This window comes from Trichechus manatus, unplaced genomic scaffold (genome assembly GCF_000243295.1).
Source record: "Trichechus manatus latirostris isolate Lorelei unplaced genomic scaffold, TriManLat1.0 scaffold00165, whole genome shotgun sequence".
Lineage (NCBI taxonomy): Eukaryota > Metazoa > Chordata > Mammalia > Sirenia > Trichechidae > Trichechus > Trichechus manatus.
Genome location: NW_004444101.1, coordinates 3,351,532 through 3,363,573, shown reverse-complemented (window position 1 = coordinate 3,363,573; position 12,042 = coordinate 3,351,532). Strand labels below are relative to the sequence as shown.

The window sequence follows — 12,042 nt, the reverse complement described above, 5'->3', positions numbered from 1 at the left end:
GACATTCTAGATCCAGTGGACATCCTAGACCATTGGGCATGCTAGATCCCCTGGACGTTGTAGACCCATCAGAGCGTGTGTGTTGTATGACTCATAAATACAGGTTAGGTTTCTCCCAGAAAGCGCAGGGCCTCACCTGAGGAGATGTATTAAGTAACTCACCTGTGATCTGTTAAGAAACTGAGCCATTAACAGCTTAAAGGAGAAAAACTTAGTGATCAAAGCAACGAATGCGGAAAGGGGAATTAATAAAACCTGATAATCATTCACAGTAATTTCTTTTTTTTTTTATTGTGCTTTAGATGAAGACTTACACAGCAAATTTGTTTCTCATTCAACAATACACATATTGTTTTGTGGCATTGGTTGCCAACTCCGTGACGTGGCAACACTCTTCCCTTCTGGACCTTGGGTTCCCCATTTCCATTCGTCCAGCTTTCCTGTCCCCTCCTGCCTTCTCGTCCTTGCCCCTGGGCTGGTGTGCCCAGTTAGTCTCGTATACATGAATGAGCCGTGTGTATTGTTTGTTTTATGGGCCTGTCTAATCTTTGGCTGAAGGGTGAACCTCAGGAGTGACTTCAGTACTGAGTTAAAAGGGTGTCCGGGGGCCATACTTATGGGGTTTCTGCAGTGTCTGTCAGACCAGTAAGTCTGGTCTTTTTTTGTGAGTTTGAATTTTGTTCTACATTTTTCTCCAGCCCTGTCCGGGACCCTGTGTTGTGATCCCTGTCAGAGAAGTCAGTGGTGGTAGCTGGGCACCGTCTAGTTGTACTGGACTCGGTCTGGTGGAGGCTGTGGGAGTTGTGGTCTGTTAGTCCTTGGGACTAATCTTTCCCTTGTGTTTTTGGTTTTCTTCATTCTCCCTTGCTCCAGATGGGATGAGACCAGTGGAGTATCTTAGATGGCTGCTCACAAGCTTTGAAGACCCCAGATGTAGAACATTTTCTTTATAAACTATGTTATGGCAGTTGAGCTAGATGTTCTGAGACCATGGTCCCCACCGCCCTCAGCCCAGTAGTTCGGTCCCTCAGGCAGTTAGATGTGTCTACGAAGCTTCCATGACCTCGCCTTGGTTGAGTTGTACTGACTTCCCCTGTCACAGTAATAATTTTGAAAAATGTTTTTAGCACTACTGTGCACGTGGAAGCTGGGTCATGCAGGCCCACCTTGAGAAAGAAAAGCGCAAACAGAACCTCCGTCTCAGAAGCGGGGTCACTATGGCTTCTTGTCTCTGACTCTCCTCTCTGCTCCTCCATGGTATTTTAGACATTCTAGATCCAGCAGACATCCTAGACCATCGGGCAAATGTAGCAAAATATTCGGGTTTATAAACTGGTGGTGTTTATACAGTTTGTCCACTGTATTATTCTCTATAACTCGCTCTTTCTAAATTTCATAATAAAAATGCTTAAAAAACGCAGTAGAGGAAATGAATAGTCTCCAGCCTTTAATGGTGCGTGTGTGCGGTGGGATGTCACTATTCCCCAGTGCTGTTCATTGAGAGCTCAGTTTATTTGTCTCGACTTTTCTCACATAAATATCAAATAAAAACCATTTAGTATGTTAAGGACGTATCAGTTGGTTAATTTAACGTCATTAAATAACTGTACATTCAGAAAGTGGGGGGGCTGCGTGTCACAGATTTGGGAGAAGAGACGAGACACAAACCCCATGACATGATGTACCCAGGGCCGGTGACCACCTCAGAGAGAGAGGAGTTTGACTCATACACATCAGAGCCTGTCAGGGGTGCGGCATGGCCTCCTGTCCGGGTCAAAGCTCCTCCCAGCTCTGATGGCTGCTGTCAGCCACCAGCCCTGTAGACAGCAAGCTGGGGGCCAGGGCTGGTTTGTCTGTGTGCCAGAGAAGCCCAACCCCCCGAGGAGCCTAGGGGTGAGCAGCACAGCCAGGTTAGAGGCCAGGGATTCGATGCGGGCACGAGGGGCTTCAGAAAGACTAGGGCTTCTATCGGGGACCCAAGAGCCGCCACATCCCGGCCCCTCTCTGTCTTGGGGGCCCAAAGCCGCCACATCCTGGCCCCGCTCAGTTCCTGGGGCCCAGAGCCCCCGCATCCAGGTCCCGTTCCGTTCCTGGAGCGCAGAGCCCCCGCATCCCGGCCCTGCTCCGTCCCGGGGGCCCAGAGCCCCCGCATCCCGGCCTGCACCATTCCAGGCACCACCCTGGCTCTCTGCCTGTCTGAGCCCTGCCTTGCCGTGCAGGTGTGATGACCACATCTCAGCGGAGGCTATCAAGGCTCCGAGTCCCATGGCCTGAGGGGCCGCACTGAGGCACTGGAGCCTCAGCCAGCACCAGCCCTGCCCAGCCACCTCATCCAAGAATGACAGTTCCTGGGGCTAGGGCCTCCAGGGGTCTGGGGACTGAGGCGGCTTGGGACCTGCCTCCTGGACAGTGACCCCAGCAGTGCTCCAAGCAGGACCAGTTGCCCCTTAGAGCCTGCGGGACTCTGCCCGGGACCGTGGGGCACAGTTTCTCCCGGGAACTGGGAATGTCCCATGCTATCCTGCACTGGAGTCTGGAGGCCCGCTCTGTGGGGGGTCGGGTCTTAGGCATGTGGGTGGGTGGGTGGCTCCCAGGGAGACACTGTAGATGAGGCCCAGCCCATCACGTGAGCCGACCTGCAGGGTGCTCCGGAGCACGGCCGACCCTTCAAGGCCCCTGGGAGCCTCCATTTCTGTGGGTGTGGCCTCCCTGCTAAGGCTGGAGTCTCCTCTGCCCGGTCCTGAGGCCTGGTGGGTGTTGGGAGACGGGAGACCATACCAGGTGGGGCACGTTCTGGAAGCGTTGGGGCCTGTGGGCCTCGCAGTGGGGCAGCACGGGGCGGGAGCAGGCGGGCGGGCTGCTGCCGGACCACGCAGGATTCTGCCAGCACGTGTGAAAGGCGCCCCGGCATGTCACCGGCCTTAGTTGAGGCAGTCTTGGTGGCTCCTGCGTGCCTGCAGGCACTGAAGTACTTTTTCAAAACACCAAGCTATCGTGAAGAGAGTCATGTTCACCGTTTAAAACTTACTTTCTTCTGAATCGTTTTTCTCCCGTTGGTATCGGTGCGTCAGCGTCGAGATTGATTTAGCATCTGTTTCCCATCCGGATCATCCATGGTGTTCTTGGTTGGCGCGTTTCTCTGGGAAGCACAAACGCAGGGCTGGTGAGCGTGCCTGGCGGACGAGCCCAGGGGACATTTTATTGGCTGCAGTCGGGTAAACATGTTTTCTGAGAGGGCGCTCGTTTCACCATGGGAACGGGCCCTCGTCTTCTATCTGGACCACTTCTGTGGCACACGCTGTTCTTGTGAGTAATACGCACAACTTTTTAGGGACTTCATTAAAAAGAAGGAAAGGACAAGCTGGTTTGCCTCTGCTGACTGGGACTCAGTTCTTTCTCCTTGGCTCCCTAGAGCCTTTGTCTTTAGTCGCCCGTATTGACTTTCGGAAGGGCTATTGCGCCGGCAGCCTTCTCCCCGGAGAGGGCAGGGGCTCCCTTCTCCCCGCAGAGGGCAGGGGCTCCCTTCTCCCCGGAGAGGGCAGGGGCTCCCTTCTCCCCGCAGAGGGCAGGGTCTTCTTGCCCTTTCTTTGGCAGAGCGGGGAGGGGTTCTGTGTGTGTCTCTCCTGGTGTGACCTTCCTTGATTTTTGCTCTTGAGAAACGGTGGTCTCTGAGCCTTGCATTTTGGGCACAGAGGCGGGAGAGAGGTGTCTGGAAAGCAAAGTGTCCAGAGCCACTGGTCACCCTCGGCGCTGGACTGCGGTCTCGGAGCAAGGGGGCCTGGGACACGTGCTGGCAGTGACCGGCCTGTGCTCTCTCCCCACAGTGGACATGATCTCTGGGAGGTTGGGGACATGTGCTGACAGTGACCGGCCTGTGCTCTCTCCCCACAGTGGACATGATCTCTGGGAGGTTGGGGACATGTGCTGACAGTGACCGGCCTGTGCTCTCTCCCCACAGTGGACATGATCTCTGGGAGGTTGGGGACATGTGCTGACAGTGACCGGCCTGTGCTCTCTCCCCACAGTGGACATGATCTCTGGGAGGTTGGGGACATGTGCTGACAGTGACCGGCCTGTGCTCTCTCCCCACAGTGGACATGATCTCTGGGAGGTTGGGGATGCGTGCTGGCAGTGACCACACCTGTGCTCTCCCTCCCCACAGTGGACGCGGTCACAGCACTGCCCCTGCAAGTTGCCCCTGCAGCCGTGCCCATGGACCTGCGCCTGGACCCACCATTCCCGCTGCCCGTGGCAGAGCCCGCCCTGCGCGAGCAGCAGCTACAGCAGGAGCTGCTGGCCCTGAAGCAGAAGCAGCAGATCCAGCGGCAGATCCTCATCGCTGAGTTCCAGCGGCAGCACGAGCAGCTGTCCCGGCAGCACGAGGCTCAGCTCCACGAGCACATCAAGGTGAGGGGGCGGGGCCGGGGCCTGGGACACTCAGGTGTGCCCACGAGCATGTCAAGGTGAGGGGGCGGGGCCAGGGCCTGGGACACTCAGGTGTGCCCACGAGCACGTCAAGGTGAGGGGGCGGGGCCAGGGCCTGGGACACTCAGGTGTGCCCACGAGCACATCAAGGTGAGGGGGCGGGGCCGGGGCCTGGGACACTCAGGTGTGCCCATGAGCACATCAAGGTGAGGCAGCAGGGGTTGGGGCAAGCCGAGAGCCTCGAACGCTCACGTGGGCCTCGATGCCGTCAGTCTGCTACCTAGAATCCTGCCTAGCGACCAGAGGGGACACTGGGGTTGGCGCTCAGGGTCTTCCTTGTTGTGCTGACCACAGTGACTGGAAACTGTCCAACAGCAGGGCCCAGGCTGGGCAAGCTGCGGCCGCACGTACTGTGTATTTGTAAGTGGCATTTAAAAGTCATGGCCTAGAAGCGCACTTAAAGTAGGGAAGTTATGTATCATCTAATTTCACGTAAAAATATAAGATGTGCCCACACGTAGAAAAACGACCTGCAGGAAGAAGCACCAAAGCAGCAACAGTGGTAACATCTTGACGATGTGTTTACAAATCATTTCTGTTTCCATCTTGGGGCTTCTCTGACCTTTCTCAGTTCTTCCCGTTGACCTTTTATAATTGGAAAACGATACTAATGTTTTCATTTAAATAGAGTAAGAAAAAAAAACTAACAGAGGTTTTTTTTTTTCTTGATGCTTGTAAAAATGGCATGGCAGAGGCATCTGACCTCCTTTAACTTCACAAGGGGGAAGGAGAATCAAGATCAATGGGCCAGAGCTGACTCCTATGGGGCAGAGGTCAGACATGCCTCCACCCTCCAACCTTTTTACCAGTTCTGACACCAGCTGTCCCTCCCGTGGCATGCTGTACTTCTCTGTTGGGTTCGGTAATTGGTTGCAATGGTCACACAGAACTTCATACTTAAGTTACGGAGTTTATTAGGGAAGTAACAGGTTACAATTCAGGATACAATTCTTTGATCAGGACAGCCTCTTCTCAGTCGTGCCCACAGGCATATCTCTCTCTGGCCCTCAGCCCCTTGGCCTGGCCTCTGCCCTGCTCGGGCAAGTGTTACACAAAGCTCTGTAAAACCTGTTGCTGTCGAGTGGATTCCAACTCATAGCAACCCTATAGGACAGAGTAGAACTGCTCCCATAGGGTTTCCAGGGAGTGACTGGTAGATTCAAACTGCTGACCATTTGGTTAGCAGCCGAGCTCTTAACCACTGTGCCACCAGGGATCTTTAGCCCTGCCAGTAAGTGCCTGGGAGCACCCCATTTCACCAGGAAGCCTCCTGCCTGAAGGCACTCAGCTTTCTTGCTCTGTAGGTTGGCATACCCACTGTAGCTACCTTGCTCCTTGGCTGGGGAAGCCCATCATCCATTTCATGCTGGTTTTCTGATTCTGCTGCTTCCAGTTCTCTGCCATGCTTACCGCCTCTTCTTACCTTCTTGCGCTGTCTCCAGTTGTACAGCAACTCTTTGTCTCCTGGGTCTAGGAGGTTCTCAGCATAGGGATCCCTGGTCCAAATGATGCGCTTCACTCCTAGCTCTTCTTCTTGGTGGTAGTGGGTCCCCTCTACTCTACATGCTTCTGTCTCCTTTTATCTCTTGTAAGATAAAATGTGTAACTCAAGTAAGTGTGTGACTTGAATAAGGATGGTAAGGGTGGTGACTGGGCTAAGGGTGGGGACTTGAGTCACACCCTCTAATAAGACAGTGACTCAAAATACATCCCACTCTAACCCTGCCCCATTAACATAACAGACAACTCACTACCAAATGGGACTATAACCACAGTCATAGAGGCTAAGATTTACAACATATCACAAAATGGAGGACAATTACATCAGATCACAAAATGGAACATGACTACATTATTACATAACTGCCAAATTGCATCATTACATAACTGCCAGACCACTGAAAATCATGGCTCACCCAAGTTGACACATAACCTTAACCGTCACACGTTCTATACACCTTATTTGCATTAGCAGCTGGCTGTCCAATCCCCTTGGTGGTCCACAAGCACGTTATTTGCATAGTTCCACCCACTCTTTGTTTGGGAGTCACAAAGACTATGGCTAGAAGGGCCATATTAAGTAATTCACTGTACCACACTACTTATTCTCTACAAATATTTAATCTGATCCCAGATTTTAAGATTAAATAAACTGGAAAGAAGTACATGTAAGTGATATGGAGTGATGTTATGTTTTGCATTTGAAAGTCAATGATGATGTCTGTGAACTGGATTTCACTGCATTTGGAGCCGCATAGGACAGCTTTGTCCAATAGAAATAGGACAAGGTTATTGTAAATTTTCTAGTAGCCACATTAAAAAAAAAAAAAGAAGAAAAGGTCATATTACTTACTGCTGTGTAACAAATTACCCGTCAAATTTAGCAGCTCATCGCAGCAAACATGTTTTATCTCAGTTTCTGTGGGCCAGGAGTCCAGGAACAGCTTAGCTGGGTGGTCTGGTTCTGGGTCCCTCAGGAGGTTGCAGTGACCGCATGGATCAGGGCTGCATCTAAAGGTTGACTGGGGCTGAAGGATCCGTGTCCAAGCCCGCTTATGTGGCTGTGGGCACGAGGCTTCAGTTCCTCCCCGGGTGGGCCTCCCGACAGGGCTGCTCACGACACAGCAGCCAGCTTCCCCAGAGGGAGTGATGAGAGACAGCATGACCCAGGTGGAAGCCGCAGTGTCTTTGTGACCTAATTTCATAAATGACACGCCATCGCTGCTGCCTTGTGCTCTTGGTCACACAGAGCAACGGGAGTGCATGACGGCAGGGGCCTAGCCAAGGGCCTGAGCACCGGGAGGAGGGTTCATCGGGAGCCACTGGGAGATATTTTATTCAACCTAGTATTTCCAGAAAACTATTTCTACCTGCTCTTCAAGTCCTCTTCACTTTCACAAGCAAGGTTGTGTCATCTGCCTAACGCAGGTTGTTAACGAGTCTTCCTCCAATCCTGATGCCCCGTTCTTCATGTAGTCCACTTCTCGGATTATTTGCTCAGCATGCAGAATGAATAAGTGTGGTGAAAGAATACAACCCTGACACACACCTTTCCTAACTTTAAACCACGCAGTATCCCTTTGTTCTCTTCAAATGACTGCCCCTTGATCTCTGTACTTGAATCACTTACTGAGGAAGATCAAAGACCACAGCCTTCAGTATGGATTACACCTCAACATAAAGAAAACAAAAGTCCTCACAACTGGACCAATAAGCAAAATCATGATAAACAGAGAAAAGATCGAAGTTGTCAAGGATTTCATTTTCTTGGATCTACAATCAACACCCATGGAAGCAGCAGTCAAGAAATCAAAAGACATTGCATTGGGCGAATCTGCTGCAAAAGACCTCTTTAAAGTGTTGAAGAGCAAGGATGTCACCTTGAAGACTAAGGTGCGCCTGACCCAAGCCATGATGTTTTCAGTCGCCTCCTATGCATGTGAAAGCTGGTTGATGATTAAGGAAGACTGAAGAAGAATTGAAGCCTTTCAATTACGGTGTTGGTGGAGATAATTGAATATTCAATGGACTGCCAGAAGAATGAACAAATCTGTCTTGGAAGAAGTACAGCCAGAATGCTCCTTAGAAGCGAGGATGGTGAGACTGTGTCTCACATACTTCGGACATGTTATCAGGAGGGACCAGTCCCTGGAGAAGGACATCATGGTTGGTAAAGTACAGGCTCAGCGAAAAAGAGGAAGACCTTCAATGAGATGGATTGACACAGTGGCTGCAACAATGGGCTCAAGCATAACAAAGATTGTGAGGGTGGCGCAGGACCAGACAGTGTTTCGTTCTGTTGTACACGGGTCGCTATGAGTTGGAACTAACTCAACAGCACCTACCAACAACAACAAAATGAGAAACTGAGACATAAACAAACCCCATGTATGTAAGGGGTCAGCAGGCATGGGGCTGGGAAGCAGGAAACATAGACGGCCTTTGAGAGGGGCCTGCGCCATCCCTCCGAGCAAGGCTGCCTTCCAGCCCTGAGCCTTCCTGGCCCTTGTTTCTCTCCTAGCCCGGGGCATCCCCCTCCAGAACCCTGAGGTCAGCGCTGCAGGCTCTGCAGGCAGGTGCCACGTGGCCGGGGCACGCACCCTGATGGTCAGGCCAGGCTCCTCATTCCCAGCGGGCCCCTGGGAGTGCTCACCCACCCCACAGTCCTGGGGGGATGGGCATTCAGAGTGATGACAGACTCCCCCAGGGGGCAGGGGTGGAGACTGAAGAGCTAGTCTCTGGACCTGGGTCTCAAAGCACAGAACAAAGCTCAAGGTTATATGTTCTCACCCCGTTTTAATCATTTGCTTTCTTTTTTCATCTGACACGGAGCTTGTAAAGCTGTCTCAATCATGTATTTGTGTCGTTACACGGCTGGTCTTTGTTCTGGTAACTTGCTCTGTCTTCCTGAGCCGTCCTACCGTTCGTGAGATTCGGCGAGGGTGTTTGTCAGATAGGTTTCCTGAGCGCACAGTCTAATTAGTTACGCTAATTAGACTTCGGTGAGTCTGAATAGAATTTTGCAATTAAAAAGGTAATAATCTTTAAAGTATAACTTAAACTGCTAATTTGGGGTAAATAAGATCCTTTATAGGGATCGTTAGGCTCGGTGTTACAGGTGTATCTCACACAGTTTCTGCTATTCGAGGCCTACATACATCCAGCATTTCCTTCTTCCCTCTTGGGCACTTCTGCTTAGAGTTGGACCCGGGGTGAGCATCAGCTGTCGAGGCAAGGTGGCGGGATGGTGTAAGGAGGGCAAGAGGCATGAGGGGTGTTTACACTTAGAAAATTGTTAATTGTTTCATCTCCTTGGACAGCATATATGATTGAAAGGCAGTTAGCTAGACTTGCTGCTTTGTGGATTTGTTGCATTATTTATAATTTTATCTATCTATCTGGAGCCCTGGTAGCACAGTGGTTAAGAGCTTGGCTGCTAACCAGAAGGTTGGCAGTTCGAATCCAGCAGCTGCTCCTTGGAAACCCTATGGGGCAGTTCTACTCAGTCCTCTAGGGTTCCCATAGGGTTGCTGAGTCAGAATCGACTCAAAGGCAACGGGTTTGGTTTGGAGTCCTGGTAGCACCATGGTTAAGCGTTGGGCCGTTAACCAAAAGATGTGCAGTTCTAATTCACCAGCCGCTCCTTGGAAACCCTATGGGGCAGTTCCACTCTGTCACACAGGGTCCCTGTGAGTCAGAATGGGCCTGACAGCAACAGGTGTGGTTTTTTTGTATCTGTCTGTCTAATAAAATCTGTTGCTCTTGACTCTGACTCATGGTGACCCCCATATGTGTCAGAGTACAGCTGTGTTCCAGAAGGTTTTCAGCAACTTATTTTTCAAAAATAGATTGCCAGAATAAAAACAAAAACAAAACAGAAAACAAAAATCCTCACAACGGACCAATAAACAACATCAAGATAAACAGAGAAAAGATTGACATTGTCAAGGATTTCATTCTACTCAAATCCACAGTCAACACCCATAGAAGCAGCAGTCAAGAAATCAAAAGACACATCACATCGGGCAAATCTGCTGCAAAAGACCTCTTTAAAGTGTTCAAAAGTAAAGATGTCACCTTGAGGACTAAGGTGCACCTGACCCAAGCCGTGGTGTTTTCAATGGCCTCATGCTCATGCGAAAGTTGCTCCGTGAATAAGGAAGACTGAAGAATTGATGCCTCTGAACTGTGGTGTTGGTGAAGAATACTGAACATACCACGGACTGCCAAAAGAACAAACAAATCTGTCTTGGAAAAAGCATAACCAGAATGCTCCTTAGAAGCAAGGAGGGCGAGACTACGTCTCACGTACTTTGGGCATGTTATCAGGAATCAGTCATCATGCTTGGTAAAGCAAAGCGTCAGCGAAAAAGAAGAAGACCCTCAGCCAGATGGATCGACACAGTGGCTGCAACAGTGGGCTCAAGCGTAACAGAGATTGTGAGGACAGTGCAGTGCGGGACTGGACAGTGTTTTGTTCGGTTGTACGTAGGGTCGATATGTATAGGAACTGACTCGATGGCACCTAACAACAACAGATTGCCAGGCCTTTCTTCCGAGGTACCTCTCTGGGTAAACTTAAACCTCCAAACTTTCAACGGAGTACATTAACTGTTTGTACCACCCAGGGACTCCGTCAAAGGAAAACATGTTTCCAGTTTTAAAAACTATAGGGCAGTTCCACTTTGTCCTGTAGGGTCGCTATGAGTTGGAATCAACTGGCCAGCAGTGGGCTTTTCTCAGTATCTGGTTAACACAAAGTAGCAGAGCCTTGCCTCCCCAACTTCCCCAACCTGGCTTCCCAGGCCTGAAGGCCCTCCTGTCTGCTCTCCTGTTCTCTGATTTCTAGAAGCCAGCTTCCTCTTTCTAATGAAGTTCGTGTGTCACGATCACCCGTTCCACAGTGTGAGGATTTAGCTCCCTCACCACACCCCTTCACACACACACCCCACTTGCTGGGTGCCTTGATCCAGTCACATCACCCTTTCGAGTAAAGATCTTCAGTGTTGTGTGGAAGCTTCTGCGTGGCGTGTCAGCTGTACCCCCGGACGGGCGTGGGCGATGAGGAGTACAGTCCCATGGGCACAAGGAGGCTCTGAGTGACAAGCCATCCCCATGGTGGTCAGCAGCAGAGCACCGGGCAGTTTTGGGGGAGCTCACACTGGGGGTACACCTGCTCCCCATGTGTTTCTGGTGCCTGCTGCTTCCGTGGTGCCTGTGATGTGCCTGTCTTGGCCGCCGATAACAGCTGTTTCAGCCTTTTTCTGTCTCCTAATGGCCTTTCAGCCAGCGGTTGCATTTTGTCCATTTTCCGTAGTTACTTGTGTGTATTTGCTGTATCGATGTTTCTTCACAGAGGAAGGAACAACTTGGGAACCTTAAGTCCAAGAACAGGCTTCCGGCGCTGGGTTTTATTAGTCTTGCTGTCAGACAGATACCGTCCCGGCCGGCCCTGGATACGAACCAGCCTGAATCGGGGCTGACCCCCGTGACCCCAGGAGCTGGCCGGGGAACCTTGGGCCTCCGGGAGCCTCCTTGTCCAGATGCTGCAGTGGCCCTCAGGCGACGAGGGGCCTTCCTTCCTCCCTCATCCTGACCACTGGGCCCGTGGACGGCCCCACACGTGTCCAGCCCGCTCTCCTCGGTGGTTCATGAACAGCCACCGCCCTCCGGGAGGTGGGGGCGCGCTGGCAGGATTGCCTCCGAGTAAACCGCCTCGTAGAAGAAGAGTGGGTGTGCGTTACAGTTTTAAGACGTCTTGCCCAACGCCCCTTTACAAAGGGCCACACACACCCAGTCTGCAGAGGGGTCCTTTCCTCTCCTGTGACCGCATACCAAAACTCCTGGCCGCCGAGTCGATTCTGACTCCTAGCGACCCTCCAGGACAGAGTAGAGCCATCCCGTGGGATTTCCAAGGTGTGGCTGGTGACCACATAGGAGGTAAAAAATACAGATTCTTCCCACTTTGGTTAAATGTGCATGTCTTCTTTTTCTAGTGAGGCTGAACGTGTGTGTGTGTGTGTGTGTGTGTGTGTGTGTGTGTGTGTGTGTGTGTGT

The 12,042-nt window shown here is 51.4% G+C and overlaps 1 protein-coding gene across 1 annotated transcript in view; it reads left to right on the top strand.

Annotated features, from left to right (window-relative positions):
• HDAC4 (histone deacetylase 4) overlaps positions 1-12,042 on the top strand; it is a 285,280-nt gene that overhangs the window by 169,271 nt on the left and 103,967 nt on the right. The window contains exon 3 of the mRNA XM_023740851.1: positions 4,163-4,407. Coding sequence (XP_023596619.1) covers positions 4,163-4,407 — 245 coding nt within the window. The remainder of the gene's footprint in view (positions 1-4,162; positions 4,408-12,042) is intronic.